Here is a 23,243-nt window from a genome sequence, read left to right on the forward strand (position 1 = left end):
CCTCTACTTTATTTCCATTTTGGGCTATTTGCATGATATACTTAATACACCACTCTCTTGGCTCACTCTCTTTCTCTCAATTAATGTCCCCACCATGACTGAAATACGAGATTATTATGAATCCATTGACGTACACATTCGCTGGGCCGATGGATCCGATCTTATTGTGACAATATCCCCTCAACATGATACAACAGAAACTTTGAAACAAAAAGTAAGGGGCAGCAGTGGCGGGCGGCGAGTAGTAGTTTTGGAAGAAGACGTTGCTCCAGTCCAGTGTGAGGGGTGGTGGGGTAATACATACGCAGGAGACAGAGAGCGATTTTGTTGAAACAAAGGCTAACGGTAAATAACGTTTTAGATTCGACATTCGGCACCAACAAAGACACAAAACATGAACATTCGACTGATTCACCAGGGTCGGATTCTGAAGGGTGATTATCCCTTGAGTTATTATAATACTATTGGCAAACGTGTTGGCAAGGAACCACCACCTGTATATATCCATTGCTCCATATCCGACTATGTTTCTCGACCAGCACAAGACCGTAATACTACGACGACGGGCAGCAGGCGGGTAAATGATCCATCACGTTTGTACTAATAATAAAATATGAGGCTCTGGTTTGCTAATACATATTTACTAGCGAGGGCAAGGACAAGAGGGAGATGATGATGATAGTGACGATGGCAATGGCAATAACAACAACAATCAAGCGACAGCGCTTATGGGATTTGATCGGCTGCAGGAATCAGGCTTTAACGAAGAGGAAATCAGAGACATCCGTACCCAGTTCCACCGGCTTCATGGTTCACCCGGATTCGATGGAGGTAAATAATTCTTTACTACGGCAAACATGTCGTCAAAGAAAAAACTCAATGGGGTCGCGGAAAAAATAATTAGAAGCGACGGAACAAACGATGGCTATGGAAGAACAATGGATGGAAAGCACAGGCGAAATATTACCAGATGGATGTAAGCAGTCTTCTAACCATTGAAGTTGGCCTCTATTGTTTTCTGTGAAACTAACCGCCACTTTTGGTGAATGGGCAATTTTAGTGGTACAGGGAACCTACAAGGAAATGATGTGGGGCCTTTTACTTGGCTTCTTTCTCGGGATACTCTGCGTCTTCTGGTTCCGGGAGTCTGTCTTTACCCGAAGGCATCAGATGGGCATCGTGGCAGGGATGCTCATCAACATCTCTTTTGGTGTTCTTCACGTTTATCATTGATAATCACACGTAAACAAAACAATTCAGTGTGTGGCCACGTACAAAAGTAAAACCGGGTGTGAGCTTGCGTCTTTGTCGAACCTGTATACCATTTCTTTCTTTGCTTCCCCTTCCCAACACCTATCATTCCCTCTCTCTCTCTCTCTATATATATATAAATATATATGCTATCTCTTGTGTGTACATACAGTAATATTGCACTTAATGGATGTCTAATTCACTACCATTTATTCTTGCGCCACCCTGTTGTTTGCTTGTGTTTATTAGGACATGTGGTTTTACAATCGTCATTTTCATGCAGTCGGTGTTAAAAGCCAACAGCGTTAAATCCAACAAAATAAAGTCTCCTTATTTTTTTTTTTGCTTCCTATTCCTGCTCCCCATCTCCAACTTACATTGTCAACCATGAGGCTATTACTACTTGCTATTTTATTTGCCACGTTACTATCTCTTTGCGCGTGTGATGCTCAAGTACGTCTCTATCGCTACTTGTTATTGTATATATCTCCACCTAAGGCCAGGGCTAACACCAATTAACCTGTTATAGTTCGACAAAGACACTGTAGACTCCACCGGCGGTCTACATTTACATTACGCTGCATCGCCCCATTCTGAACAAGAGCAACACGAACAGCATCTCCAACAACAGCTACAGCAACAGCAAAAACAACATCACTCAACGTCGTCGTCTTCTTTAACACTCACTTTACCTCCTGCAGTACCGCCCACTGTAATCGAACAAGTCATCTCGCAAGTTTTGGAATGGCACGCCCGATTCGTTCACTATCTTGAACAACGGTTTCCGCGCTACTTTGAGCTACTAGCCCATGTTCACAGAGTAACAGAACAAGCGCGACACGAGAACCAAGTGTTTGGACGCCGGTACGTTCTGCTGACGTGGGACGACATTTATTTTGACTTACGGCGTATGGTCTCGTGGTGGCCCCTGTTTGCAGAGGAAGCGTCGCTGGTGATGACTGATACAGTAACCCGTCGACGGGCCATTGCCGACACCATCAAACACTTGCGGCCACGTTCTTTGCAACAAGGCGCTTTGACGAAACAGATTCGACTCCTCCATTGGACTACCGACGCCGCTGAGCGATCCACAGCTGCCACACACGAGCTCGCCGATCACTACAGCAAAGTATTGGATCAACTCACGCAGTTCACAGACAATCTCAAAAACGAAACCATACCATCATCCGATATTTCCGAAATGAACAAACTATTGCTGCAAACGAACACCCAAGGACTAGCGCTGGTCAAAAATATGCGTAGAACCATCGATGCAGAATTCGCCAAAATTGTGTGGCTGTCTGGCCCTCTCCGTCCATGGCTTGAAGAGTTAAAGGCAGCAGGCTTGTCGGCCATGGCAGAGGCGCACAAGGATGCCATGTACACGGCCGTATCGAGGATTCGCAAGTTAATTATCAACTCGATTACATTGGGTCCACAAGATCTTGCTACTGCCGTAGAGGCTGTGGATGAGAGCAAGCCACGGGCGGAACGTGCGTTTAGCCAGGCCGAAAAGCAGTTGCGGGCGATTTGGGAAAATGCGGCATCTGAGATCCGAGCGTCGCCATGGACTACGCCCTATTGGGAAGACGCTTTAAAGGATACGGTCATGGCAACGCAGAGTCATGTGCTCAGCTTCAAGTCTATGATCCAAAGCGTGTTTGCTCGTTTGGCAGGATGTCATTGTGGGGGCCGACAACAGCAGTAGAATCAAGGGCCTTGTTATCCGTTTCCACAGCTTAAATTGTTTTATTTTGTATATAAAATATAACCTTAGTTTTCTGTAAATAATATATATGCCGTGGAGCGCGGGCATCACGGGCCTATATTTTCATATAATTCGGAGATCAGATTGACTTATGAGCCCCACACAAGATTTGTTGTTTTCTTTTTTCTCTCTTCCTCATATTCATACACAAAAAGCATAGTAGTCATGTCATTATTACGACTGTTTACAAGCAAGGCTCCAGCAGTATCTTCAGCACTGCGATCGAACATTACACAACAATATAAGAGCTTGGTACGGCGGTCATTTTCAACAGCACCAGGTAACTACAATACCGTTATTGTTTTTGCGCATAATTGAAGCGCTGAACCTTTTTTTTAATTTTTAAACAATTAGCTCTTTGGCATGGCAAGCCCGGTGTAGCCAAAGGAGACGGGTATGTTGATTAGCTTTAATTGAAACGTTTCATTGCAGGTTTTCTCCTTTCGCTAATTGTCACGAGTGATTATATAGTCCATATACAGTCAACTTTGTTATGCCTGACGGTGAAGAGATCTCGGTAAAGGCTGTCGAAGGAGACACTATGTTGGACTTGGCACAGCGTTACGATATCGACCTTGAGTGTAAATATATATTCATATGATTTGAAAGAATGGGAAATAATTGAGAAGGAAAGGGCTACGATATTGACGACGAACTGATGCCGGATAATGGATTATAGGTGCATGCGAAGGATCATTGGCATGTTCTACCTGTCACGTTATTCTGGAACCAGAGTATTATGACAAGATGGAAGAACCATCAGATGAAGAAAACGACATGTTGGATCTGGCATTTGGATTGACTGAAACGTAAGTTTTTGGTTTGTATACTGGAGTTAGCAATAAGCAACAATTCTGAATTAATTTGGGTTGTCAGGTCCCGACTTGGCTGTCAAATCGAGATGAACGACGAATTAGATGGATTGACGGTGCGTCTTCCTTCCGCCACCCGAAATATGCGAGTAGATGGTAATTGTCATTTTCTCCCAGATGTTTCTACTTATCTGGATATATTCTGACTGTGTTTTTTGCGCAATTAGGCTCCAAGCCCGTCCACCATTAACAGCAAAGAGGAAATTGGGAAAAAACCGTACATACCACCACCACTGCAAAACTGAAGAAAAAGAACTTTATAGATCTATATAATGTAAATTTGTTTTTTGATTAAAAAAAAGAAAAAGAGTAATTGTTTTTTTAACTTTGTACAACCATGGTCTGTATAGAGGGATCAGGCTGCAGGGAAGGGATTAGTTTAAGAAATGACAAAAGCGTTTGGAAAAGCTGAAGTCCAAGCGTCGGATGAAAAGGTCTCAAGTGTGCTAGTGTGTCGAAGCAGAGCTAACCTAGTAATCAGGTCACAGGGAACAAATGCAGTGTCTGGCCTATTTTGCTGCTATCGTACATATGCAACCGTCCGTAAAATAATGAACATTTACCCAACCTGAGAATGAACTAAGTTGCCGTTATTCCTTCAGACTATAAAATGTAGTAGATGATGTGACGAGTATACTGTCTGGTCGTAGGTAAACATGTGGTTCGCTTCGGCAAAAGACCATCCATTAAACATAGTTGCATATGAGACAACTTTGTACTTTAAGTACCACTAGCAAAAAGCATCTGATGCTGTCATAAAACTCAACGGGCCATTTGTAATATAAAATGAGGAACAAAATGCTATGATGTAGAAATATGCGGGTAGAGTGGGCTCTCATGTCAGGCCTGGAAGCTTCAGTTGTAGTTCCACTGAAATCCACATATATAAAGCTCTTCAATTTTCTTTCCATTCCATCATTCTTTTTATAACCCATTTTCTCTTTCTCCCTTCTTTGTCTTGGCTAAGAATGCACATGGTTATTGATTCGTTTATCGATATTCACATCCACGTCATAGCAAAAAGCTATAGCGAAGCCATAGACAAGGTGGCAGCAATCCATCCCGCTACTGTATTCTAACATCTACTTGAAGCAGAGGAGGCATATTTGCAAATCATGAAAAGCGTCGACGTGCATCGAGTCATTTTACAGTAACAGCGCTAGAACCAGTTATTGCCGGAAACGCTTATGAGGGCGCACACTTACACGTGCACTCAACGACCAAGTCGCAGCCATTACCATTCATCATCCGGACCGTATGTTATTTTTCGCTTCTAAGCCTGACTGGACAGATGCCCAAGGTTTGCGCGATGAATCCGACTAGGTATATCTTTGGAACACAAAAGCAAGCTGTCGATACTGTTGCCATGACCGTTTGTGGCGGTCGATAACTCGGTGAAGCCATGTTCAAACCTATTTGGAAAAAGCTTAACAATTACAAGTCAATTATGGTAATGCACCCGTCTTGGTATGATACTTCGCTAAAACATACATTGTCGGAAAATTACCACAGCCGGCTAATGAATATACGTTATAGACCACTCACACGGCAGTGAATTTATTATACACTGGAAGAGTTGGCGAGTGTAAAGACGTCGATGACATACGATCTCATAGTAATGAATTCTCGCTGACATCTCTGTTGGTTCTTTTTTGTGTTTTTGTACTTCATGTAGCGAGCTGACTGCAATCACTTCCGCAGCTGGAAACCCTTGTTGTATTTGGTGTACGAATCGATTATTGTTTGGTCCTGATTCCCCTTATGTATCTGTTCCTGCTTCCCAGCTCGATACACTGTCACCATTGTGGGATATGCACAGACCAACTACGCAAGGGCAATTTAATCAATTCATCCCAGCTCACAAGGAACACGCTTGCACTTTCTTAGCAGGGGTTTGATATTGACTCCTTTAAAAATGCTACAGTACATTGTAATGATAAAATGCGAAAAGAGTGCGACACAGCGTAGAATAACAGCAGTGTGGGATGATAAAAGGCTAGGGAAATGAGTAACTTTGTTAATACGTGCTCGGCGGGTGTACTTTGACAAACCAACGTCTCTTTTTGCTTGCACATCAAGAAAACTCATTTTTTACTGTTTCGATGAGAATGGCGAGTGGGAAGTATTTGCGATGATCAAACTAATCACAGCACTATTCACTACACAGGGATGTTGCTTTGAAAGAAATGGAAGACGCGCTTGCTAAACACGGGTTCACTGTCGCGTTTACTCAGAACATTATTGACGCTGTAAGTTCTACCAAAAACAGAAAAGAATGAACTAACTTGTCTATAATATATTGTAAAGACCATGGTACGATATCTAAACCAACAACAGCAAGAAATCATGATAGCGATAACGCGGGTATCCTTCTTTTATGGGAAAATTAGCATAACAAAATGATGGAAGGTTTGCTATTGTTTTTCTTAAAAATGCTGACGAGCGCACAGGGCTCGATTTGGATGAGCAGGATATTGGTCTGAATGATATCGACGACACCGACCGCCTCACCATCATCATCATCATCATCATCATCATCATCATCATCATCGTCAAGCAACAAACAACGGTATTGATGTCAACACCAACTCCATCATCGCCCAGCCTCATCGTTCTGCTTCGTCATAAAAGCAACGTATCAATCAGCCCACAAACTCAGAGCCTGATTATGATGATATTAGCAGCCAATATGCGTTTGATGATGCCACTAGTCAAATTGCTCCGCATGACGGAAGGCCATTGAAGAATACATGGAAGCATGGCGATAAGCTAATTATTATTGGTAAGTGAAAAGTCTGATGGAAAAGTAGTATGCTTGCACGCAACTTGCTGACTGTAGTTCCTTTGTATATCGTAACAGTGATGAACTGGGCATGCTCAACAAACCTAGGCAACAGGCTCAAGGTGCTCAATTGACGTGTAAAGCAACAGAAATCAAACACGAAACTTTCGTGACAGCGGCGGGTTTGCTTTTTAGTGCACTGGATTTGGAGCAAGAAGAATGGGGCGATATTCTGACCGAAGCGACAAGAAGCAGAATCGATTAGAGTAAATTAAAATCATCGGCGTTGCCGTTGCACTGATGCAGATCAGTATTGTCTACTGTCGATACATTATATCATCGAGTAAAAAAAAGGGGAGTGTGCCCGCATGCCAGAGGCCAAAATGCATCTTGTATGATGGCCAACATGAAACAAGGAGTCCGGCGTTACATGCATCTTGGAGCGTGTTTGTAAACCAGCTTTTGTTTTGCTACCGATGACGTCCAACCCATGGACTTTTGTGTGAGTGTGTGAGTTGATTTCTATTATGCTCGTGATACTGACCCATTGCATTTCCTAGACTAAAGACGAGTGAAGAAGCGTGTCCGGGTGCATTAAACACTGTAAGCATCGAAGTTTCAAGGATTACTTGAAGGCGTATCGCACGACGTTTGACCAGTCATGCCTAAAAACTCAATAGATCAAATTGCCCAATATGGCGGACGACGACGAACATCTTTGAAAAAGCCATCCATAGGCGGCTTATACAACAACAGCAGCAACAGTTACAACGACGGCAGTAGCAAAAGAATCATATATAACTGATGTATATCGACTGTTGCTTGTTACTTTTGCTGTTGCTCCAAGCTACATAATTTCTCCATCTAACATTTTTGTAGCAGAGTTTGATTAGTACTGCAAGATGGCAGACACACATTCCGCGTTACTATCTTTGAACTTATTCTTAATCGAAATGAATGCGCGTGCTTTCACCAAACTATGGATCCTATATCAACTGTACTGTGTTATATCATAATGGCTCTCCTAGATCAATCCACTCAATCGAAGGAAGTATGTTATTTTGAGATGCTTTACATACACTACAGTATCCCATACTCATGTCTTCTTTGGTGACCAAACAGTTCTGCTCATGTTTCAATGTCTTTTCGGTATATGAGCGATGGACTGACTTTGTAGTTGAGTTTATACTAGATCCGTTAATTTTGGCCGTATGCGGTTTACATGGGAGCTGATTTAGCAGCAATTACAATGGCGATCAAGACATAGAGAGGCTGATTTACAGCTCATCCAGGTACTCGACTCTCTCGCGGTTTTGCGGACATGCGGTGTCCAGATATTATCTCAAGGGTCCAATATACGAATTACACGAGAAGAACGCGCTTTTCAATTCGGAGTCGGGTTGTTTCCTTAGCAAGGTCCCCCGAGTAAGGCAACATCTTTGCAGAAAGAAGAGCAAGTGGTAGTCAAGAAAGAGCTTTGTCGTAGAGCTACTTGATTTGAAAAGGGGAGGTGATATAGTCTCAAGTAAGGCATAACAATTGTATAGAAAAGCAGTGTGCGTTTGACAAGGTTTCTTTTGTTTCGGCTATTCCGTTCTTCCAGAGTCCCGACACACGTCACTTTTTTCTTCGCGGTTAAAAAAATTTTTTTTTGTAAAGCTTATATAAACTGCGATGCAGCGGCACAATTGTGTTTCTTCACTCGACTCTTCTTGTACCGGTAAGTTTTAAATATTCTTTTAGCACCCACACCCTCTACTGTCTCAACCGCAGAGAGTATGTCATGATGCTGTGTTGTGCGTGTGTATATGATGAATGGACTTTTTTGCTATTAAACCCAGCTCATTTTGATGATCACTGAAAGAACGAATGTTCCTTAAAATCTGATATCTACACACTGCACACACATGGCTGCTTCTTGTGGGTGTCGTCTCGTATGTTGGATATAGAAAACTCACATGTTTTTTTCTATCTTTATTGCAGGATATCTCTTCTCCAAGCTGTTTGCTGCTGTGTCCAAGGAGTACGCTTAGAAGTAGAGTTGTTCATCCCGGGGAAAAGTGGGGTGTTTATAGTCCATAAGAAGCAAATAAAAAACGTTTTTATACCAGATACACATAAGCCTTTTTTGATTTCCCCCTTGTTATATTGCGCAGAACTTGTCATGAGACCGTCTACCCTTTTGCGTACAAGCACCTTTTTTAATCATTTGCTGCTTTCCCTTTTTTCTCTCGCTCTTTTATCCCTCTCTTTTTCTCACTACTCTTTCCCTTTCTAATATACCACCTTCTCACATAATAACAATACCTACAGCATATAACAATGACAATCGATAGTAATTTCAGTTTCGGTGCTGAGAGTAATGAATATAATGATCTGCTTGCGGAGCTCCATGCCCATTACTGTCAAGCAGGTGGTCCTCAAGATGTCCTGCAGTTCTGCGCCAACTTTTTCAACCACAAGCTCGAAGAGCAACGCGCTGCATTCCGACAAGAAAAGCTACCGTTGTCGACGACTCAGGAGAGCCACCACACAAGGCCCTATATATTCACCGATCCTATGGTCGTTGGCTCTGGGGAACAACACCCACTGTCTGCTGCTGACAACGCTTGTGGTCCCGACCCCAACGGCAGCGCACCAGGACTCAACGAACACCAACACCCTTTCCACCAAGACCCTCACCAACAGCAACAACAACAACAACCGCAAGTTGTGACGTACACTTACTCGGACGACGAAGAAGACGACGACGAAGAATACGATGAAGACGAGCAGATGGACACTTTGGGCTCTCCCATCTCATTTGAACCCGCAGCATACAATCGCGACCGACGAGTGTCTGTGAGTGCCGAGAGCATGACGCCGTCTTCAGGCAGCGACTACCCAAAGAAAGTGATCCCAAAGTCAGCCGAGCAATGCGAGCGGATCAAGGTCAGCGTGGCAAACAATTTCCTGTTCCGTAACCTCGACGAAGAGCAGTATCAAGATGTGGTGCATGCCATGGCCGAGAAACGGGTCCAACAGGACGAGAAGGTGATTGAGCAAGGCGCTGTGGGAGATTATTTCTATGTGGTCGAGTCGGGCACTTTTGATTGCTACATTGCCAAAGATAATCAACAAGGGGCGCCCGTCAAAGTCACCAGTTATGAAGCTGGCGGCAGTTTTGGCGAGTTGGCGCTCATGTACAATGCCCCTCGAGCAGCGACTATTATTGCAACATCAGACGCCGTCTTGTGGGCATTGGATCGTATCACCTTTCGTACAATTTTGATGGAAAACACGTCTCGCAAGCGTCGCTTGTATGAGTCGTTCCTGCGGGAGGTGCCCCTCCTGAAATCGCTCGAGCCCTATGAACGACACAAGGTGGCCGACGCTCTCGAGTCGGTGTACTTTAATGATGGCGAGGAGGTCGTGGTTCAGGGAGATATTGGAGATCGATTTTACATGATTGAAGCGGGCGATGCGGTAGTTTACAAGGATGGCACGGAGGTGAATCGACTGGGACGAGCTGCTTATTTCGGAGGTGGGTAAAAACCGGGTTTTGACGACCAAGGTTGATTGGATTGGGGTTTGGGTGATAGCAAACCAAGTGACGGCAGTCTGTTTATTTCAGTGCAATCCTATCTATCACGTAAGGAGTAAGTCGGACTGATCTCTCTTCTTGCGCTTCTTCTCCTTATTAGAACTGGCATTGCTCAATGATAGTCCTCGTGCTGCAACAGTGGTGGCCCAGGGTCGTCTGAAATGTGCCACCTTGGGCAAAAAAGCATTTACCCGATTGCTTGGACCCGTCCTCGATATCTTGAAACGTAACTCTGAAAATTATCATGCCATCATCAACAGCCAGCACCAAGCATCATAAATTTAGCAGCAGAAGTAGTAGTAGTAGTAGTAGAAACAACCCACTATTTAGCTTTAACACACACACACACACGCGCGAAACACCCCCTCTCCCTCAATCCACGCACAACGCAGCATATAACGCCCTCTCTTATTATACTCGGATATGCATTAGTACACAGACACGCACCACACATCCACACACCTTACATACACGTATTTATTATCTCCTTCCCTTCTATATCCTTCTTTCATTTTTGAAAATGATATACATACACCCGTCGTCAACCACAACACGAACATATCAAATTAGCAGTAGTACACTTTAAAATAATCCAGTTTTCATAACATCAATTCTTAGTCGATCTCTTCATTATATTCGTTTTGGGGCGGGCGTAGAAAAAAAGAAGGGGTTAGAATTACTTGAGAAACGTGGAACTCTATCCACCTAACGTCGTGCTTTTCTTACAACTCATATGCCTTAGCAACGTGGAGCCCTTTTTTCAAAACAAAAGGAAGGGAGTGAAAAGAGGGAAAGCAGCAAAGCGAGTTTGTTGGAGAGGAGGAAGAGAAAGGAGGGTCCTTCTCATTGACATGATATGTAGGGAGAGGTAAAGAACAAAAAAAGTGGTGGTGGTGGTGTGACCACGCAGTACTATTATTGTTATTATTATTACATTATAAACTTGGATACAATGCTCCTAGTAGGACTGCAGCAATGCTGATACTAGCTATTAAAAAGTACTGTACACACTTTGACTTTTTGAAAGGTTGATCCATGAGATCATTGATAATGCCCTGCAGCTGGTCTGCAAAAGCCTCCAGGGAGAATTTTTGTTGGACATGTTCACGCCCTTGCCGACCCATCTGTGTCCGATCGTACTTGCCCGTGATAATGTCCTTGATGCCGTTACCCCAGGCCACAGGATCTGAAGGCAGTAACAGACCCGTCTCCTTGTCCTTGATAGTTTCCACAGGTCCGCCTGAGTTAACAGCAATCACAGGAACAGAGCCATACATGCCTTCAACCGGCACAATACCAAAATGTTCGTTTGATGGCGTGTACAGCATCAGATTCGCCTCGCTTAGCAAAAACGTACGTTGCGCATCGTTGAATGAACAAAGGAATACTACTTGGACATCTGCTGGTGGTTTTTCCAATGATGAAGGGTATATCGTAAACGTCTTTAAATTAAAGACTTCTTGGGCCAGTTGGTCTAGTTCTTTTAAATATTCTACGTTCTCTTGAACGCGTCGATCATATCCGCCTATCGTTTTTTGTTGTTATCATGGGTCAGCTTGTACATGTAGAATCACAATGTGAGAATCATATGTTCTCGCGATATAAATGCATTTGAACTCTTACCAGCAAGTACTAGACGGTATTTAGCAAGCATTTCAGTAGATACCATGTCTTTCAACGAGGCAAATGCGCGAAGAGCCAGCTCCACGTTTTTCTTTCGCTCAAACCGGTTAATGGAGATTAACATCTTTTGAGGACTATATATCATCCCAGTTGCTGTGTTTAGTCTGTATGCCAGCAAGAATGCTCGTTCGAGCAAAGAGAAAAGCTTACCATTGCAGAATTTTTACTGATTCATCATTTAGATCAACGGACCGATCATAGCCACTGAAATTGATGGGTGGATAAAGGATTTGAGGTGTTTGTTGGATGGATCGAAATGACTCTTTAAAGACAGTGCCAGTATATCCACTATTAACAACAATCGAATCTGCCATTGCTTAGAAACCAAAACATATAAAAAAGTATTAGTTTGGCTCTTTCTTTCATGTCCAGACATACTAAGTAGCTCGGAATAGTATAACTAATAATAATGCTCTTTTCACCTGTAGTCCATTCTTCAAGTCTATCAACCGGTAAACGATATAGTTTCTTCAGAGGTGATTTGCGAGTAGTTAACAGTTTGTCCGGGTGATGGCAATAAAAGAGCACCTAAATAGAAATTAACAACAGCAGCAATTAGCCAATAATTCATGCACACGAAACAATCATGTTCTCGAACTTTACCCGCGCGGAGCTCAATGATTTAAATAAGGGAATGCATGCGCTTAATTGATCAATGAATAGGACATCGTACTTTTCATCGTCTTGGTATATCAATGAAAGCGAAAGCACAATCTGTCGAAGAATTGCGCATAGGATATAAAACCGACCAAAGATTGTGCGAGGCAACCAATCACCACGTACGTTGACTCTAAGCGTGCCTGATATTACCACCCAACATGAAATTGATTTTTATGTTGAGCTAGCATATTATATGTGTGTGTGTGTGTTGATACAAAGTATATGTCTTATATATATACCGTCGCGTGTTTCCTCAAAGCAATGTTTGGGATCGTGATGACTCGTATAAAACACAACGTCGTGGCCTTTCGATTGAAGTCCTACAGCAGCATCGACGACCAGTCGTTCGGCTCCACCTTATGAAAGAAACCCCCACCCACCAAAATCCGGCAATATTAAGCGTGCTATTTCATGTAGTTGTTGGCAAGACTATCTTTTATTTTGTCAATTACCAATGCCGAGATCGGGATGAATGAACGCGATTTTCATTGTAGCAAATAACAAAGCGAGAGAACAAAATCACTAGGTTTCCACTTTTGGGTGTGCTTCATGCCTTTGATTTTGACAGAGCAGTCACTTCAAATACGCAGCGAGCGAGAGAGGCAGGTTTAGTGGTGTATTACTTTGGCGTCACACGAACGAACAGAAAACCCACTCTCTCTTTCCCCTCTTCTCGATTATACACATTTCCGTCAATAATGAGCTTATTACAACCATATGTCGATCGTAAGTATACACATACACTAATAAAAAATCTGTCATGTGAAAGCTACTACCTTTATTTTCCTTGTTATTGTGACTAAACGAAATGTTATAGAATCCGTACTTGTCATAACTTTAGATGGGCGCGTTTTGGTTGTATGTCTTTTCATAGAGCGATTACTATATCCAAAAACAGGAAGTGGATAGCGAACAACATGCTGATTGGCGCATATGCGCGAATTTATATATATATTTTTTTTTTCGTTTCGTAGGGAATCTTAAAAGGAACCGATCAAACGGCGAATGTGATCCTAACAAATTGCGAGGAGCGCGTGTTCTCATCCGTGGATGGCACCCAAGTGGTTCCTCTCGGTTTATACCTCGTCCGCGGTGACAGCATGTAATTATATAGACGGGTAGAAGTGTACACACATGCATAGTGAGGAAGAAGGATAGAGTATCAGCATTGTGTTTATCACGCGAGTTATTAATCTATCAATGATATATACAGTGTCACCGTAGGTCTAGTCGACGAAGAAAAAGAAGCAGCAATTGACTGGGCAGAAGTGAGGGCTGAACCATTGTCAACAACATCACTTTAAAATATCATAATTGCTCAAATAACATCACAACACACAACGCACAGCACACACACATAGTCTCTCTCTATTTCTCTACATCATTTGTACCATACTTTGCTCTTCTCCTATCTATCACTCCTTTGTTTTTTTTTCTTTCTTTCTAGTACATCTTTTTCTCCACTTAAAAAACAACATTCGGTTCATCATATATAATATATGTCATTTTGCAGAAATCAAACGCACACACATATATGTATAAGTGTACCTCTTTCTTTTTGTCTAGCTAGCCTGCCAATTTTGCCATGCTTCATAGTATGCCTTGTATTCTTCTGTAGTCATATTTCGTTGGTCTTCTTCCATCACTTCATTCAGAGGCACCATCCGACCATTAACTAGACATATCCCCTTTTAGTAAAAGACTTTTCTGTTGAAGGATCGCGGTAAATATCTGATTAATTTTACCTGATACCAAAGGAATATCTTCATCCTCTCCAAACTCTTCCAATCCCTCGTCCTCGCTTGGTGCTCTGCATCAAAAGTCAAAAGTCACATTTAGCATATCATGTTTAATAAAGAAACGACGTAATCTTTTATATATGCAAACCACGAACCTTTGTCCAGCACCGTTGGTATCAGGGCTATAGTAATCATTACCATTGGTAACTGTTTCGAACTCTTCTTCATCTTCATCTACATCCAAGGCATTTGCATCGCCTGCTGGTGCAGCTGCACTCAAAGATTCGTAGTACTTTGCATAATCTACATCATACAAATAGCGGTAAGTAACACCCTTCTCCAATGCTGACACATATATCCTCCTCTCCCTTTCAAGAAACTTACAATCATGTCTATCGGCATCAAACTCTTCTGTAGCAACCTCATCAAATGTCTCTTCCTCTTCCTTCTTTTCTTTATCCTGTGGACGATCGCCAGTGCCGGCCAACGAATCGGAAACAGTACTTCGTTGATGCCATACAGGAAGCATGTTTTGTTGACGCTTTTCTTCCGCCTCTTCCAGTTTTGCCCGTCGTGCTGCTTCGTTATCCATTTGCAGATCGACAATGATTTCACCTTGTCCAGCACCTGTATCTTGCGCAATAGCAAGCTCGTGTTCCTCTGTAGTATAAAGCATCAGTCATAAAAATGTGTTGCTTTTTCTCTCTGTCTGATCCTTTTCATGCTACATAGCATGCAAATACCTCGTGATGCACCATTGCCACGTGCTGCAACACCAATTGGTTTGAATATATAGCTTTTTTTTATAGATAATGAGCAAGTTAGTACAATCAAGTCCCTGATGACAAAGAGTAATCCTTGGAAAAGAAACCACTTACTTTGTTGGAATTGTTAATGTATCGGTCTGTTTCAATAGAGAAATGATAGGTTGAGACTGTTCTCGTAACCTAGGTTATACACGATCAAAACCAAAATAACATATCATTAGACTCTTGAATCCATGTTCAGTATCATCCCCTTGGCCGTTCTTTCTTTTGTTTCTTTACCGTGTCAGTTCCTGCTGGCTTCCTTGTACGCTTTCAGCATTATCGTTCTCGACTAAAACTTCGCTGCAGGCGTCGCAATGGAAAAGTCCGTCCGTTGGGTCCATCAGTGGTACGGCCTCTAAAGGCAAATATTGGCGTTGACAGTTTGAGCAAATGTAACCCTTGTTTTCTGATTCCTATGGGTCAAAAAAGAGTAAAGGTTTAGGATTCAAAAATGATCATATTATTAGATCCATCATACGGTGTTGGTGTTCAAAAAGGATGATGATGTAGGTGCGTATTACCGTTCGCAGATTGTCACGAACGTTCGTTTGCATCTTGTACATCTTCCACTTGACCACATCCACAAATTCTTTGTAGTCGAGATAGTAGTATGTTTTTGGTACGGGTCGTTGATCCTGTTTACGAGCCTCCATACGCGTCGCCCTTTTGTTTAATTAATAACGAACAAGTATTAGTCGAACAGAAATCCGAAAAGCAAAAGCAAGCACAAATGATAAATGATGGTGTAGATAGAGGCTGTTGGAGTCTTTGGTATTTCTCGGTGGTGTTTTTGTTTTACGCACATTTTTAATAATCGATCTTCTTTAAGCTTTCCGCATATTCTATGGATATCGCGCGGTGTCATTTTTAACGACATTACTAGATCTTCTTCACGAACACTAGCAAAACAGTGATTGTTCAATAGTAATGATCGTGGCAATCATCATTTTAGTGAAACTTGCTTCAATTTACAAAAAAAAAGTAACAATTATGTAATATATATAGATTTGTATACTATATGAATCTAAAGCTTTAAAGATCTTTACCCCGTATTGTTTGGTGTCGAGTTGTTCAGCTCATCAAGAATCACAATGTATTTAGGATCATAAAAAGCACGGGCGACTCTAGCAACAAGAGCTTTTGGGATTTCCATCGAAGAACTCATTTTTTTGAAAAAGCAAGTTTTAGGTCAACCAAAGAAACTAAGCTCCAGCTCTCTCTCCTACTATTTTTATTACCATTTACGAGGCTGCAACCCCGCCTACCTTTTTTTTTTTCCCCTTTGGTGAACCTGAATGGCGACGACGAAGGCGACGCCGCCAAACTCCAAACTTGTCCATATCGTATTCCATGTACCGGAAGGTTAGTCTCAGTCCACCCATTCAACAATTATACAACCCCCTATACTCGCGTAGTTGACGTATACAAATAATTAAACCAACTACGGTGCAGGTTTGGAGTTCGTTGCAAAGAATGAAGTCAATTCAAAGCTAGCACCCAAGTTGCAAGAACAACAGCAGTCAACAATAACAACAACGATCGTGGCCGATCCCAACACAGGTCGGGTCCACTTGATTTGTTCAATTGACCTTTCAGCACTTGTCACAATGATAAAGTCAATACACTTGCTCAGCGTTCGAGATATCGTGCTTGTCGCGTCCATGGTTGTGCTACCCGAAGAGATATTTGAAGATCGTGAAAAGACCTGTCAAATTATTGCGGATACCGCTACAGCAACCGATTTTGATCCTTACGTTACATCGCTTCAATATGGCCCCACTACAGATGAAAACAACGATAACACCGCAGCAACGACAAAAACGACCTTTCGCGGCACGTTTTATAAAGAAGAATTGACGCATTCCATCAAAACACCCGAATTGGCAAGTTGGATCGGATTTGGATTCGGCACCCAGTATCCAGACTACAAGGTCAATCTGGAACAGTTCAATTACGAAGCGGTTGGCTTGTGGACGCGTACGGCAAATCACAGCTTGTTGGATCTTATTGCTGTTGTTCCTCAAAACCAACATGACGGTGGTGATTATGAGCATGAAAAGAAAAAGATGAAGAAAAATCCACCCATCCTATTGATGGTGGGCGTGACAATCAAAACGAATGTCGTAAAAAACCGAAATCGCCAGTTTTTTGGAAAAACAAGCTTGAATCCATGTATCGCGTATTGTTTGGCACAAGTGGCAAATCCAAGTCCAGGACAGGTGGTATTGGATATGTGCTGTGGCACAGGCACCATCCCGATTGAAGGCGCGTCGTGTTATCCTGATGCAATATGGATTGGAAGTGAAGGTAAATGATGATACTATAATAGTGGGGGACGGATCTCGAGTAATTGAGATACAACATAGTGTATATACTAATCGATGAGCAACTCGATATGTAGTTCATGAAACGACATTATGCGAAAAAGCAAGAGGAAATGTACTGCATTCTGGTGTACAAAATACTGAGCTTATGCTGGGCGATGGCCGGTGTCTATGTCTCCGAGATGATAGTGTGGATATTATACTGACAGGTAAAGTGATTTTACAAACAAATGTTCTGCCTAGTTCCATATCATAACTGATCCAATCATAATGTGGTTATATGATCCTTAATATCAAGACTGGCCATGGGGCTTACGAGAAGGGTCTTTTTTGGCAATCCAAAGAGTAAGTTCTATATTTTCATATTAAGAAAACAGACAACGACATCACTGCTTTCATTTAGTCCTATATTCATACTCCTTGATAGCTTTATCCAAGGTTCATGAAGCAAATTAGCAGAGTTTTGAGATCGAAAGGAAAAGCATATATCGTAACACAAGGACACAAGCTTTTGAACCGAGTCTTGGATTATCCATGGTGTGCAGCAACATGGGATATTAATGAAATCAAACCGATAGCCATAGGCGGCCACAAGGTCTCCTTGTACATATTAACTAAAAAGTTATAATCATCATACCTTATTGCATACAAGTTTTCCATACATTTACATCACCATCCTTTGTTTTTTCAGTAACTTGAAAGCGCTTCATTAAATCATTCCCTTTTTGCTTATGATCATTCGCATATTGTATGCTCTAGCTATAAATTTACCCTATTGCAAGCAAAAGGGTCTACTTTAAAAGTGACGCTATAGCTGATGAAAAATGTAATGAAAAGGAATGGATAAATGTTTTTGTAAGCTCTGTAAATACTGCTATACCGCTGAAAAAATATGTAAATGTAAAGATCAATGTATCATAGTATGATACTATTATTATGCATACTGTACTTAAAGAAATGCCGTTATCATAATAAATTTTCTGATCTCTACAAAGTCCTATATTATACAAGCACGATTAATAACGTTGTTAGTGGGGAGCAAAGAAAGATGCAAATAAAACCTTCGCTTCTTAGATAGTATCATACAATAAAAACAGAAAGCAGTAGCCGAGCAGAGTATCTAAGACGTACAGCATCGGTTTCATTACGTGCAAACGATGCATTTTTCTGACGTTGTGCATACTCCCGCTTCGGCGTGCGAGTCCCTGCCTTCTGAGCATACTCCCGCTTCGGCGTGCGAGTCCCTGCCTTCTGAGCATACTGCCGCTTCGGCGTGTCAGTCCCTGCATGAGCAAACGGCCACTTCGGTGCGCGCGTCCCTGCATGAAAACGCGGTCGAGGACACACCCATTGACGAGGATGTCCAGATGGAGGAGCCGTCGTATGACGATGAGCTCGCCAACTTAATGGCTTCCCTGACTTTGGGGATGGACGCTTCCGCGTGGTATGAAGATGATTCTTCTGCCATTCAAAACCCATACGCTTTGCAAACTCACGCTTCGGCATACGAGTCCCTGCACCAAGAGCATACTCCCGCTTCGGCGTGCGAGTCCCTGCCTGAAGAGCAAACCACCACTTCGGTGCGTGCGTCCCTGCCAATTGACAACACGGTTGAGGATACACTGATTCACGAGGATGTGCAAATGGAGGAGTCGTGCGACTCTATGTCGCAAGACGCTCAATTTTCCAACCCAATGCCTTCTCTCGCTTCGGTTGTGGACGCTCCCGTGGGGCCAGCTCAGGATGATTCCTTTGCAGTGCCTGTCCCGATGAGACAATACAGATCTGCGCAAGCCGCTTCTGCAAGTGTGCCTCTGCCAGATGACGATGATGAACCCGCAGCCGGCGAGGATACACTTGAGGCTGGCGTTGTGCAAGCGGATGATGCGCTGTTTATCGGCAATCAACCCGTGTTTATGCCTTCTGCCGCTACGCGTGAGGACACTCCTGCTGTGCAGCCAAATGATGAGGGTATTGCCTCCTTTTGGTTTGAAATCTTACAACGGGCAACGGTGCTCGACGAAGAGGTCTCTGACCTCTTGAGTGCCGCAAATCCCGACATTCCTGCCACGACCATTACTTCCGCCACTATCACCACACAACCTGCCACGGCAACCGCCGTTGGATCCGCCCCTCTGTCTCCGCCCTCCCCCTCCGGTGATGTTGATGTAGATGCCGTCCGTTTTCAGCTTCAAGCCGAAGCGGACGAGGATAATGCGTGGTTCGACGAGTTGATCGGTAAGTTTTATTTACATTGATACATCATGAATCCACGCGTTGTATTTACCAATTCTAATGAATGCTTTGATTTTTTGGTCGATTACTAGGTGTTTTGTCGTGTCGTGTTGTCGGTGTTTTCCTCCTCTTCCTCCTGGTCCTCCTCTTCCGTTTGTTCTTACTCCTACTTTTCCGCTCTGCTGCTTTTTTCTTGGCGTTTTTCGGTGCGCCATATGGTGTATCTACGTGGGCAGCGTTTTCAATACGTGTTTATAGTGTGGCTGTAGGTATCAGGAGTAATCGTTAGATACCAAATCTATTTTTTTAATATAGACTGCTATCTGTGCTGCTGTCTTTGTTGTGGCAGATACTTTCATGTCTGTCTTTGGACGCGAGTCCGTGTAGGACAACAGGTAAATATAGATACCTTGATAACATCAGTTAAAGTCTTCCGTGTGTGCATGTCGTTGATTAAAGGGAGTTATTAATAGGTCATGGCTGTTGCGGCCTTGTGTGCGCTGCACTCTGTGTGTGGCGACCGTCTGGCGGGACGGTTTTGGAAGACACCTCAGTGGATGGTTTCCTCGGGTAAAGGTAAGGGGTGGGTGAGGCATTGGTAGCACTGGCTACAGCCACCGGGGGTGAAGAGGTATGAAGAGCAATGGGGATAGCGAGGACGGCACAGCCGGTGGTGGGGAGGGGAACACCGCTCTGGTTGTTTGGGTAGCAGGAAAAACATCATCGAGGCACATGTACAGCGACGGTTCATGACAGCAATTGACAAACCCAAGGCGTCGGACTTGTATGATTACGGGAAGTACTATATTTTCTTTAATACTCAATGAAAGACGAACATGTCAATAAGAAGAGACTTACCAACTAATAATCCTTTTTCCATTCACTCTTCCCTTCTTCATATCGCATTCAACTCGGATGTGGTGTGAAGAAGGCGAAGAAGCGCCAATTACTAGGAGTTTATGATATTCCTTCTTGAGGTTGTCTTTTCAGTCAGCTCCAGCTCATGTGGATGGTGTTCCTGCACACCCTTGCGACCAGAGTAGTGCTGTTCCACCAATCCCCGCCGCCCAAAGCTCTGCCGGAGCTATCCTCGCCCTTCATATCCTGGATCACCCACCGGTTGTAGTTCAGTGTGCCATGTAAGTCCCCGTTCATTCCCTTGCCTTTGCTTTGAGGATTCCTGAAGCTGGGGTGTCTTCCGTTGGCGAGTGGTGCCAGTGATGGTTACTACTGTGGGCTTTGGCGGCTTGGAACGTTCTCCCCTGGCAAGGGAGTGTTTCCGCTTGGAGGAGTGGAGAATCCCGTCTTTGGCTTGATCCTGGTCTCGGAGACGAAACCGGGTGTTTCCTGAAAGTACGCGCTTGATCTCCAAATAATCGAAACCTAAATTTCTCAAAAAAGTCAAAGACGTTCATTTCGAGTGGGTCGCTGCTGCTTCTGCTTCTGCTGCTATATCAAATCGGCGAAAAGAGTGTTTAAAAGAATGCTATTATCACGAAGGCAAATCATCGAGCCGCGACAACTCATCAAGAATGTGGCACCTATCCCAAGTATTGGCATCCTGCCGGCCATGTCCAAGACGCGCATTCCCTTGGTCTTTACAAGCAGAACAATTCCATCGAGCGAAATTGGTATATCCGCTTCGCTTTCTATCAATCGAACCAAGGCAACCTATCGTTCATGTCATCAACCAAACCGTCATGATCGGTTATGTCTTTGAACAGAAGAGCAGCGACCAGATGTGCGATAGAAGAACATAGCAATATGGAGGAGACGCATGAAATCTACCAACAATCGGTTCTCATGCGGAGGCTATCGACCTACAATCCGAGGATCACAGTATTCTTGACAGCAGTGTGACAGCGATTCAAGTATTAGCCGTGGATATCAAGTCTGGCAAATCGATATCACCAACTCAAGCTCAGGCGAACTGATAATCAGAAAGAAGCTGGTCAAGAAAGCTTTCTGAAGGTCGGACAGTTCAACTTGGTGTGCACAATCATGTTCCTATATGTCTCTATCTCCATGGACATGGACGTTTTACCATCCAATCTTCGAATGCGACAGCAGCCCAGCCCAGCCACGGAGGAGGCACTTTGGGGTTTGGCGGTCCCAATGTGAGGCTAGCACATTTCAGCTGCGAGGAGTAAGCAACTTTGAATGCGACAAAGCAACGGATGGCACCAATCTTTGTTCATCTACAACTGTTTCCCCCCCCCCATGCTGGTCAACAACAAGCGATCGGAAATCCAATGATAATCATCGAACGCGGCGAAACGACAGCACACACAGCCGAGGCATATCATCCGCGAGCATTTATGACGGCAGCAATCAACAAATAAATCAACGTTGCCGGAAAACGTCACATATGATACAACCACCCTAGTGACTCAACATCGTCCAACACACAATGACATGTCTGCCACTTCACAGGCCGGTCCATCCACGCGGCTATCTACAACACATGGTCTGCTGGCAATGATTGGCTTCAACACTAGGTCCTTGGATAAGCAGCACACACAACAAAGCGGATCAATCAAACTTAATAACACTACCAACGATCACAAGAGGGAATTCCAAGGACGTGTCATTGTGAACTTGTAACGGCAGCAGCAAGTGACAGTACCTACAAAACGCTTGGCATGCAGCACACACAGCAATCCATATGGATCGTCAACGATGCTAAAGTGCTCAAGTAGTCAGTACGTTCATCGGCCATTTTTGCGGCTGTCGTCGACATACGACAAGTGCCAAGTTGGTCAACCAAACAGCACAACCAATGACTCACGGTTGTCATCAACATCCAATATAAGCAGTAGCAGCAGGACTACTCTCACCATCCAGATCCACATGAGCTCTGTGTGCGTCGTGCTGGCTAGCTCATCAATTGCGACGACAATGCAGACACCAAAAGCTACAGCTCAACATGCCGTACTGTCGGTGTAGTAAAGATACTATGGACGAACCATTTCGGATACAAGCTTACAGAAAGCAGCTGCCACCTTACACACTGGTCAAGGCTTATTGTGCCAAATGCGAACGAACAATCCACGGATGCGATGCTCGCCATACGCGACCGTAAATGTCTGCAGACGTATCGTCAATACTGCAATTGTGGTAAGTTACTAATTTTTGACATGATTGACGGAATGTCATTGCCATGTGAAGAGCGTATATGAACTAAAGCACTGATACGAAAATAGACCATCATTCAGCCTGTCACAAGAACTTACATCCTACATTGTCCCAAGTTCCTTTACCCTCTTTTCTTTTTCTATATGCTATTTTTCGCTTCATATGTCGTCCCCCCTCATTGATTGGTAAGTGCAACGATCGATTGGAAAAGCTGACAATGATTATTTCTAGTAGTATAGAAAAAAAACACCCCGTATACATCCTTATACATAAGCACAAAACCCCAACGGCACACACGGATCGGATTGGTACAAAACACGTCGACAGGTACAACCTTTGGTATACAAACTGAAAAATATATGACCAAAGTCGCCAGCTCAATATTAGCCTAAAAATCATGCA

The 23,243-nt window shown here is 43.4% G+C and overlaps 12 protein-coding genes across 12 annotated transcripts; 8 read left to right on the plus strand and 4 right to left on the minus strand.

The window, feature by feature from the left end:
* Nucleotides 1-3: 3 nt before the first annotated feature.
* BDB00DRAFT_824041 (uncharacterized protein) lies at nt 4-1,605 on the plus strand. Its single transcript, XM_053123578.1, has 5 exons — nt 4-293; nt 362-577; nt 648-831; nt 905-976; nt 1,061-1,605. The coding sequence occupies exons 2-5, from the start codon at nt 395-397 to the stop codon at nt 1,231-1,233; spliced, it is 612 nt and encodes a 203-aa protein (XP_052979495.1). The 5' UTR covers nt 4-293; nt 362-394; the 3' UTR covers nt 1,234-1,605.
* On the plus strand, nt 1,312-3,117 carry BDB00DRAFT_380512 (uncharacterized protein). The gene is made up of 2 exons (XM_053117151.1): nt 1,312-1,704; nt 1,781-3,117. Exons 1-2 carry the CDS (start codon nt 1,639-1,641, stop codon nt 2,957-2,959), a joined length of 1,245 nt encoding a protein of 414 aa, XP_052979496.1. The 5' UTR covers nt 1,312-1,638; the 3' UTR covers nt 2,960-3,117.
* Nucleotides 3,118-3,184: 67 nt separating this feature from the next.
* BDB00DRAFT_788092 (2Fe-2S ferredoxin-type domain-containing protein) lies at nt 3,185-4,081 on the plus strand (the record flags this gene model as incomplete). The annotated part of the gene is made up of 6 exons (XM_053120758.1): nt 3,185-3,299; nt 3,374-3,413; nt 3,491-3,600; nt 3,699-3,828; nt 3,896-3,987; nt 4,059-4,081. 6 exons carry the CDS (start codon nt 3,185-3,187, stop codon nt 4,079-4,081), a joined length of 510 nt encoding a protein of 169 aa, XP_052979497.1.
* A 1,996-nt stretch (nt 4,082-6,077) lies between these two features.
* BDB00DRAFT_872539 (uncharacterized protein) lies at nt 6,078-6,938 on the plus strand (the record flags this gene model as incomplete). Its single annotated transcript, XM_053126972.1, has 5 exons — nt 6,078-6,140; nt 6,199-6,255; nt 6,335-6,460; nt 6,538-6,677; nt 6,752-6,938. The coding sequence occupies 5 exons, from the start codon at nt 6,078-6,080 to the stop codon at nt 6,936-6,938; spliced, it is 573 nt and encodes a 190-aa protein (XP_052979498.1).
* Nucleotides 6,939-8,995: 2,057 nt separating this feature from the next.
* Nucleotides 8,996-10,535, plus strand: BDB00DRAFT_764064 (camp-dependent protein kinase regulatory subunit; the record flags this gene model as incomplete). Its single annotated transcript, XM_053119437.1, has 3 exons — nt 8,996-9,180; nt 9,307-10,196; nt 10,357-10,535. 3 exons carry the CDS (start codon nt 8,996-8,998, stop codon nt 10,533-10,535), a joined length of 1,254 nt encoding a protein of 417 aa, XP_052979499.1.
* A 580-nt stretch (nt 10,536-11,115) lies between these two features.
* BDB00DRAFT_380669 (alpha-1,3/1,6-mannosyltransferase ALG2) lies at nt 11,116-13,213 on the minus strand. The gene is made up of 7 exons (XM_053117152.1): nt 13,052-13,213; nt 12,839-12,955; nt 12,543-12,739; nt 12,362-12,467; nt 12,090-12,246; nt 11,880-12,013; nt 11,116-11,781 (listed from the first exon to the last, which is right to left on the minus strand). The coding sequence occupies exons 1-7, from the start codon at nt 13,086-13,088 to the stop codon at nt 11,192-11,194; spliced, it is 1,338 nt and encodes a 445-aa protein (XP_052979500.1). The 5' UTR covers nt 13,089-13,213; the 3' UTR covers nt 11,116-11,191.
* On the plus strand, nt 13,201-14,001 carry BDB00DRAFT_380753 (uncharacterized protein). Its single transcript, XM_053117153.1, has 4 exons — nt 13,201-13,325; nt 13,417-13,457; nt 13,574-13,701; nt 13,813-14,001. The coding sequence occupies exons 1-4, from the start codon at nt 13,298-13,300 to the stop codon at nt 13,901-13,903; spliced, it is 288 nt and encodes a 95-aa protein (XP_052979501.1). The 5' UTR covers nt 13,201-13,297; the 3' UTR covers nt 13,904-14,001.
* Nucleotides 14,002-14,161: 160 nt separating this feature from the next.
* BDB00DRAFT_788096 (uncharacterized protein) lies at nt 14,162-15,800 on the minus strand (the record flags this gene model as incomplete). Its single annotated transcript, XM_053120759.1, has 8 exons — nt 14,162-14,274; nt 14,345-14,409; nt 14,494-14,641; nt 14,723-14,998; nt 15,082-15,134; nt 15,217-15,285; nt 15,385-15,560; nt 15,669-15,800. The coding sequence occupies 8 exons, from the start codon at nt 15,798-15,800 to the stop codon at nt 14,162-14,164; spliced, it is 1,032 nt and encodes a 343-aa protein (XP_052979502.1).
* Nucleotides 15,801-15,850: 50 nt separating this feature from the next.
* On the minus strand, nt 15,851-16,341 carry BDB00DRAFT_939107 (uncharacterized protein; the record flags this gene model as incomplete). The annotated part of the gene is made up of 2 exons (XM_053129308.1): nt 16,194-16,341; nt 15,851-16,046 (listed from the first exon to the last, which is right to left on the minus strand). Coding segments are annotated over exons 1-2 (315 nt in total), but the record flags the coding sequence as incomplete, so codon positions are not given.
* Nucleotides 16,342-18,403, plus strand: BDB00DRAFT_824075 (putative RNA methylase family UPF0020-domain-containing protein). The gene is made up of 5 exons (XM_053123579.1): nt 16,342-16,509; nt 16,600-17,454; nt 17,549-17,680; nt 17,770-17,816; nt 17,899-18,403. Exons 1-5 carry the CDS (start codon nt 16,443-16,445, stop codon nt 18,097-18,099), a joined length of 1,302 nt encoding a protein of 433 aa, XP_052979504.1. The 5' UTR covers nt 16,342-16,442; the 3' UTR covers nt 18,100-18,403.
* A 225-nt stretch (nt 18,404-18,628) lies between these two features.
* BDB00DRAFT_929114 (uncharacterized protein) lies at nt 18,629-20,093 on the plus strand (the record flags this gene model as incomplete). The annotated part of the gene is made up of 3 exons (XM_053128953.1): nt 18,629-19,709; nt 19,799-19,818; nt 20,022-20,093. The coding sequence occupies 3 exons, from the start codon at nt 18,629-18,631 to the stop codon at nt 20,091-20,093; spliced, it is 1,173 nt and encodes a 390-aa protein (XP_052979505.1).
* On the minus strand, nt 19,894-20,414 carry BDB00DRAFT_824076 (uncharacterized protein; the record flags this gene model as incomplete). Its single annotated transcript, XM_053123580.1, has 4 exons — nt 19,894-19,944; nt 19,991-20,001; nt 20,022-20,101; nt 20,180-20,414. A coding segment is annotated over one exon (234 nt), but the record flags the coding sequence as incomplete, so codon positions are not given.
* Nucleotides 20,415-23,243: the final 2,829 nt, after the last annotated feature.

Source organism: Zychaea mexicana (assembly GCF_025766255.1).
Source record: "Zychaea mexicana strain RSA 1403 chromosome Unknown BDB00scaffold_38, whole genome shotgun sequence".
NCBI lineage: Eukaryota > Fungi > Mucoromycota > Mucoromycetes > Mucorales > Lichtheimiaceae > Zychaea > Zychaea mexicana.